The following is a 7670-nucleotide window of genomic DNA, read 5'->3' on the forward strand; positions in this document are numbered from 1 at the left end:
ATCTAAAAAGCATGTATATAAAGGATGAAAAAGATGAAAAAGAATGAAAGAGGGTATTCATATGTGTGCTAACTTAGCTTTTTATCTCTCTTGCTACTCTTTTGTCCAAGTGTATGAGAGTGAAATAGAGGGAGCAAGGAAGAGTGTGTGGAGTGATGAGGGAAGACTAGTCATATGGCCACAAAAGTTCTTTTACAATGTCTCATTAACTTGATTACCTTTTCGCAACGAAGATTGATTACATTTTCGCACTTTCAAAATCCTCTCCATTGGATAAGGAATAGGGACATAATACTTGGGAAAGTAGTGTCTCAACTTATCGCAAAGCTAATTAGCTTTGAGATCCAATGCGCATACATAAGGTTCTCAGTAATAATTTTCCCAAACATTGTAGTGGCACTATAAACAATCTAGGGAACCTAAAAAGATATAGCTAGCATGTTTCAATAGAGGAGGCAAGCGACCAAGCAAGATTTTGATAGATTGACATGGCCACTGGCTTGTAGTATAACCAAAACCAAAAAGGAAGGGATATGATTTGTGATAAGAAAGTTTTCTCACCCAAAGGGATTTGGGAATTATGTTCGTTTTGAAATTTCTCATGTTTATACTTCACAAGGAGGGTTTTAGGAAAGTTTCCTCAAATGTAGGAAAATTTTTGTTCTTTTTTATCCTTTATATACATGACTTTTTGAGTTAGGGATTCCCCATTCCCTTAGCTATGCTATAATAGCTAGGAGCATCACGTCCAAGCAACACCACCATATACCTTTTCTTTCTTCTTCATGGCTTTGCACCCTCTATGTACGTCCATCAACATTGAGAGAGAGAGAGAGAGAGAGAGAGTGTGTGTGTGTGTACGACATTAAGTTTTAAATGATGAAAAGTGCAAGGTGCCATCATTAGCCTATAATAAATGTTGTAAGTATTCAACCTATAATATTTCTAAAACTATTTGTATTTTAAAAACATCTTGCACTTTAAAAAAAGTTGGAAATTCAAGAATGAACTCAATGGCTTGGCCTTTGATAAGAAGCTTAAAAGTAATTGGTCATATCTATGATTTTATCTTAGGTAGTTTCCAAGAGAAACGCATGTTCAATGTTGAGTGGGATGTTAAATTTGGGAAAACACATTCAAAGTTTTACATGTAATGCTTTTTTACATTCTAACCTCATCGTAGTCATTATATGATGAAAAAATTTTGCAAAACCTCAAAGAAAGACCTACAATTTGTCAAGGTTGAAGGTTTTTGTATTGGGTACCCAAAATATTTTCTATGACCCCGATTCTTAAGATGGCTAAACTTTTTACATTGCTTCAATCTTTGACAAAGGACAAGGTCCATTTTACTTTGATAGCATGTGTAAACAAGGGCTTAAACCAATAACCATGGTAGACTCTCGCACCATGGTAGACTGTCGCAGATAGACAATAGAAATGAAAGGGTACAAGCTCGCACACATGGAAGTCAATCCAATATTTATAAATTTAACAAAACCTAAATTTAATATAGCAAATCAACCTTCACAAATCAACAAGCTACACATATGCTTACATTGTAGATAGGTTATGGTAGGTTCACTTAGTGCAAAACTTTCCTACGGTTTTAAGGAAAGTCATGATTTACTAAAAATACCAAAATATCCACTATCACATCATACATGATCAACCATGGTAAATCATAGGGAAAGACATGATTTACTAAAAATACCAAAATATCCACTATCACATCATACATGATCAACCATGGTAAATCATTTGAAGCTCACGTGCACAAGCATCGAAGAAGAAGAAATCACTAGTAAAGCTAACTCCACCTTTGCAAGATATTGTACATATTATAGCTACCTAACTTGCACATTTTAAAAGAAGAACCAACAAAGAAAAGTTATGAGCAACATTGAGTTCTCAGAAGGTCCAAAAAATGTCATGTATCATATTAGAAATCGTGCGACCTTTAAATGGTTTTCAAGAAATAGACTCATTGTTCGTGATCTAAGAGTGCGGCCACACATATAGTCTCTACTTGCATTTCAAAGTAAAGGTGACTACAATTTTAGTAAAAAGAGAGAGAAAAAAAAAGCATGTTAAACAAAGCAAACTTGTCTGCCCACCCCAATAGCTCTAAATGATTTTCCAGACCACGGTAGAAGTTAAGGTGTAAGGCCAATGTCCATATTATGTATATGTAGCCCCCCGTCCTACCGACCCCCGCGCCTCAGCACGCTTGGGACCACCAGCGCAACACCCCAATCGCCTGACAAGTTAACATGTAGGCCTCTTGCCCATAACAGCACCTCAGTACTAGTACATGAAGAGCTCCGAGCTCCACTTCCTTACATAAGAACCTCTGGCTAGTCAGCTTGCAGTCCTTGATCACGCACGTTGGTCATGGAAAGACATAAAGGGATGACAGGTATTGACGACCGCAACAATCCACTTACTTCCTTCAGCTTTTAGATGATTGCTGCAAGTACTGTCAAGAAACATAGGAGGTGGCCATGGTGGTTCTCTGTGTGACCTGAGTCTCTGCAAATGCATAATTTTACTTGGAAGATTTCCCATTGTTAATTTTCTCAAATGGCACCAACTAGGAAGTTTTACATGTAAGTGTTTAAGACCAATTACAATTTACACCTGAGGCAGGCCAACCGATCAATTATACAGCCTTGAAGGAATGGTATTATCCTTCAAATCTTTCAAAACTACAGTGATCACCTTCTGTAGCTTAGGCCACTCCTCCCTAAGAGAGCTGAAGAGGGATCGCCTACCAAAGACTCTCTCATTCTTACTCCTCCAAACCCTGTCAATAATCAATGCCCTAATGATATTCCTTACGCCAATCCTTTTGAGATTTTATCTCTGCAATACTCTCCTCGAGGGTTTGTAGATATCTTTCCATAGTATAAATTGTTGCATTATAACTGATCCATTACACAGATGCTGGCCAACTTGCTTTGCCTTCCAAGGCAGCACTTCATGCTTTTCTTTTTCTTCATGAAGTTTTCTAGTTATGTAATAGAGACAAATCTCCTAGTTGCAGTATATCCTACTGTCAAAACTTTTTGCCACTGAGGACTGACAAGTACTCCTTTTTCTGTTTCCCTTCGAGGCACAGTGGTTGATTCATACAAATTTCTACTGTACGAGGCCTGGTCAGCTGGATCCAGTTTACAAGATCCCATGTCCTCTGCAACTTATAAGACAAACCTGGTTGCTTTTGAGTCTCAGACATTTGCCACTCCTACAAGGTGCCCAACCATAGCATCAAAATGTAGGGCATCCTTTCACTACAATACCTGGAGCAGTGGGGCATTGTGCAAGTGGGCAGTGATCAACTTCTGTGCCCCACCATTGGAGTTTTTGCTGCGTCAACCCAAGTGAGAAGTACAGCAGAACTGCCATAAATGCTGTACCTGCGTCAAGAGCCGCTGACAGCACATAATTGTATCGTTGCCACCATTTTTTCCTGAAGTGGAAAACATAGTAGTTGAACACTGTGCCCACTATCAGCCAAGTGAAGACATTCACAGGGGTGGCAGGGGGCATGCTGGCAAATCCTCCAAGTAACACTGGCATGTTGATTAAGGCTATCCAACCTGCCTTTGGGAAAACCTTACTACATATCCAAACTGGAACTGGGAGGAGTGCCCCAAGTAAGAAAAACCAGTTGAGATCTTTGTAGATGCCCAAAGTCCCAAAGAGATGCTTTGGACCAACAAGGCCCCAAAGCACGGAGGCATCATATGCAACACGATCCTTGGGGCATGTCCAAGGGCTGTCTGAAGGGAGGTTATCAGTGTCACAAATAAACCGAGTCGAAGTGAGCATCCACCATGCGGTACACATGTTGACAGTGCCAGCTATCAGTGTGCCCACAAGCTGTATCACATGTACCAGAAGATAAGTGCAACATAAAAAGCAAATTATGAGGATTTCTCAACGTTATGCAAATGCTTGAAATGTGTGGTGAACAACCCCTCTGAAGTGAGGCACCACTTAAAACAATTGTGTTTGTCTCTCACACACACCCCAGGGGGTTGGGGGGCAATCACCTGAGCAGTGTACATGCACCTAGGAGGAATCTTCATGTAATGACCAAGTTTCAGGTCAGCTAAGAATGATATCGCATGTGTCATACTTATCCTTCCATAGGTCTTGAACAATGCATTTGCAATAGGCCTTCCCGGAAGGAGGTAGCCGATCAGAAACTCAGCCAATACATTGAAGCCAGGGGGCTGCCCACAGAAAGTTATTTTCAAATATAAGAAAGTATATCGCAAGATGTCGTTAAGATTCAAACCATAAAACCACCATGAGGTAGCAGTGTACCTGATTTGTTGTTGCTGTGATGACTCCAATGGGAAGAGTAAAGAAAAATGCTACACCACAAGCCAGAAGCAGACCCCACCAAGGTAGCTGTACATCATCTTCCCAAATTACAGACACCATGACTGAGAATGCAAGGCTAATAACTAGAAGAATGATGAACCAGCTCTGAGGAACTACTCTGTACTGTTTCATCAACTCAGAGTGGACATCTGATTTCTCATCCCTCATGGCTGAGCGACTGCGTTCCAGTATTTCTCTACAGTGATGCCAAGCATAGTGTTCAACTAACTGAAAGCCATAGCAATTGTGATGTCAATGCTTCTAAAATGAAAGCCTTGTACTTACTTTCCATGAAAGAGAGCCACATGTGTGACAGTAGCTGCAATTCTGGCAAACCCAAAACCAGTGGATAGTGCAAAAAACGTGCTCAGATACAATTTGCTATAACTATTGTAACCCTGGACACTAAAGGTGAATTCTGGTGTCATCACGCGGGTAACATTGTACTTAGCACCTTTATCAGTAAACAGTTGGCTTGAAAATATTGAGAAAGTCTTTGCATGATATACATTCCCCCAGTATGATGCTGGGATGAGAGCATAGACGAACAGGACAAATCCAACTCCAATGTTGACAATAGAGAACCATGGTGTCACAAGTGGGCTGCCGAGGTAGGATGAAACACCAGCCCAGTCCAATGAGATGGCCCCTATACCTAAACCATGGAAACCAGAGCCAAGTTGATTTGCTGTAACATTGTGAGGCCAGACCCAGCATATCCAGGAGAAGAATGTGAGGACACTGAATAAGTATCCTGGCAATGTATAGTATGCAAAGCTAGCCACCATAAAAATAAGGAAAAATTGCAATCTGGTCAAGCGTTTTCTCTTCTTGGAGTTGTCCTCATGTAAAGTCCTGAAGCAAGCAGAAGATAACAAACAACCGACTATGCATTTTGTAATCTTATTTGACGAAAAGCATGAAAACAGTACCCTGGTTAGATATTTACCTGAATAGGGAGACTTGAACTAAGTTTGAGGGCCACCACATGTGTACAGGCTCAACCAGATATTGCCGAAAAATGCCAGCCCATCCATACCCTAGAACCTTTACAAGAAATAGTACAGTGTGATTTACAGATTTTGTTTGCAACTTCATGAGGCAAAAAGATAATAGCGATTGCCATCAATTGGAAATAACCAATATAACATCATGATTTGACCCCTTTCGTTCTACCTGCGTTGTCAGGACAATGAGAAGGCCAGCCACAAAGTGAATGTTCTTCTTGTAAAAGGCTTTCATGATGTTGATTACTCCAACTGAGTAAGCATCACCACCTCCAAATGATACACCAGCATTTGCAAAGATTGTGATGAGGACATGCTCCTTTACGTTAAATGGTCCTGGATTGAGAGAAAATGTGCATCCCAATACAGGAACTCTGTACTGAGTTGTGGGGAGTACTGTGGCCATAAAGCGGCCAATAGGAAGTGCAGCTATCTGTGCAAACGTAGCCGATACGGCAAGTGGCTGGGTGCGGTAAGAGAAGAAGGTGTTGAGGAACATCAACAGGACACAAGAGGTTATGCCCAAAAACCACATCCGAAATGTCATGACAGGCAAGGAGGGATCATCTATTGTGGGCACAGTTAGGGCCACTTCTTCCACACCGGGGGGAGCCCGGTGGTAATGTTGATGTTCTGAGTAAGCTGTATCCTCCATCATTCACAAATTGTGTGTGCTGTCCACTGATAATTTGAAGATTTGGCCAATCTGAGGTTACAGAACTTTAGCCATATTGCTCAAAGGTGCCTCAAACTGTAGACAAGATGCAACCAGCGGCCTGTCCACCCAACACCATCACTATGTCATCGAAAACTGGCTTTGTTCCACAGTGGCTGAACCTTTAAGATAACAGCCTTCATGCTAAAATGAGGCCAAGCTTCAGAGAAGAACTGCAGGTAGTACAGACAGCATAAAGAAGCTGATCCCGAGCATGGCATGACTGGAGTTTTCCAACAGCTTTCCAACAACCACGATTTACACAAGTTTTAGAATATTTCCCACTATAATTCCCACGTTGTGAATTGTGAGAACATCATGAGTTTTGTGAGGGAGGCACTGAATACCTAGCTAGGTGTGGTTGGGTGCAGGGGGCTGCCGGTCACAGGGTGTGACCGGCAGCCCCCTGCACCCAACCGCCAGGGCTGTCAAACCCCTGCATCCAACTACATTTACCTAGGTATGCAGCACCTCCTATATGCAGGACCTCATGATATTGAACACTAAAAGAAAAAACAAGGGAAAAGAGCCCGTTTCCTCACATGGCCAAGGAGGCCACCAACCCCTTGCCGCCAACTGCACCTAGCTAAGTATGTGGTGCGTCCTGAGCGGAAGCTCATTATGGTGAAAAGTAACCCATTTTCCCATCTCAGTGGAAAATACCAAAAACTTGCGAATTAGCCATAGAAAATTGTGTACTTCCGGACTTCCATCAAGGTGAGCTGGAGCTCCTAGTTCAATCTCATGGCGCTGACTAGAGAGACGCACATGCTACAGCGTTCCTTAATGGGTATGGCAGCACAATCAAAAAGAGTAAGATTTACCTGACCGAAAGGGGAGATGGCCTTGAGCATCATCCAGCATGCAATCAGAGAGGAAAAGGCTGGTGGAATGGGGATTGCGCAATGGCCATGGGGGGGAGTCTCTTGCTTGATAGTAATAATGCTGCATGCAGACAGAGCAAAAGAGAGAATGGGGAGGAATATTTGCAGGAATGGAGGACGACAATGATTCTTCTTATCGGCCAGTCTATGGGGACCATAGAGAGAGAGAGAGAGAGAGTACGACGAGCACGCGCTGGCCGTGTCGGAACGACCGGTAGCGGCAGCTTACTCTGTCTTACGTGGCGGCTAGCCAACCTACGTGGCATGCCCTTTTGCCACCCTTTCAACGCAGGCGCGTGTATACGACACGCCCAGCGGGCCCTCTCACACGCCCCGCCCTTCCAACTTTGCAAAAGGAGGGGGAACCTGGGTTTGTTGTTAACACTAGGCAAGAGCTTGTGAGGTGGGAAAGAACCTTCTCAAAGCATCCTATCCCATTGGGACAATCACAACCCAAAAGCCTTGGGGCGAAAAAGAGAGCTAAGGGTACATAAGGCTTAGAACAAAATAACATCATGGTGGCCACTCTCTCCTCCTCCTCCTCCTCCTCCTCCTCCTCTTTTTTGTCCTCACACATCATGCTAGTTGTTGAGATCTTGTCATCCTTTTGACCTTGCTCACCTATACTGTACTACATTTGTCTTTCTTGCAATAGTTGTTGAGATCTTT

At 42.5% G+C, this 7670-nt stretch overlaps 1 protein-coding gene across 2 annotated transcripts; it reads right to left on the reverse strand.

Moving 5' to 3' along the window:
* Nucleotides 1-1872: 1872 nt before the first annotated feature.
* OPT3 (oligopeptide transporter) lies at nt 1873-7423 on the reverse strand. 2 transcript variants are annotated; one of them, XM_087663526.1, is made up of 7 exons: nt 6942-7407; nt 5572-6357; nt 5345-5442; nt 4681-5250; nt 4336-4591; nt 4059-4241; nt 1888-3885 (listed from the first exon to the last, which is right to left on the reverse strand). In XM_087663526.1, exons 2-7 carry the CDS (start codon nt 6058-6060, stop codon nt 3271-3273), a joined length of 2211 nt encoding a protein of 736 aa, XP_087519652.1. In that variant the 5' UTR covers nt 6061-6357; nt 6942-7407; the 3' UTR covers nt 1888-3270. The 2 variants fall into 2 exon arrangements, with proteins under 2 accessions (XP_087519653.1, XP_087519652.1); XM_087663527.1 differs by lacking the exon at nt 4059-4241 and having other exon boundaries at nt 1873-3885; nt 6942-7423.
* Between the last annotated feature and the right edge of the window lie 247 nt (nt 7424-7670).

Source organism: Lygodium microphyllum, chromosome 22, assembly GCF_053477565.2.
Source record: "Lygodium microphyllum isolate KBCC chromosome 22, Lygodium_microphyllum_v1.1.10, whole genome shotgun sequence".
In the NCBI taxonomy this organism is placed as follows: domain Eukaryota; kingdom Viridiplantae; phylum Streptophyta; class Polypodiopsida; order Schizaeales; family Lygodiaceae; genus Lygodium; species Lygodium microphyllum.

Bases quoted from the DNA above. Each gene is read 5' to 3' on its own strand.
- OPT3 (XM_087663526.1), bottom strand. From the start codon at position 6,060: ATGATGGAGGATACAGCTTACTCAGAACATCAACATTACCACCGGGCT. The intron at 5,443-5,571 runs GTAGAACGAAAG...TTTCTTGTAAAG, and splicing joins TCATTGTCCTGACAACGCAG to GTTCTAGGGTATGGATGGGC. The intron at 5,251-5,344 runs GTAAATATCTAA...TGCTTGCTTCAG, and splicing joins GTTCAAGTCTCCCTATTCAG to GACTTTACATGAGGACAACT.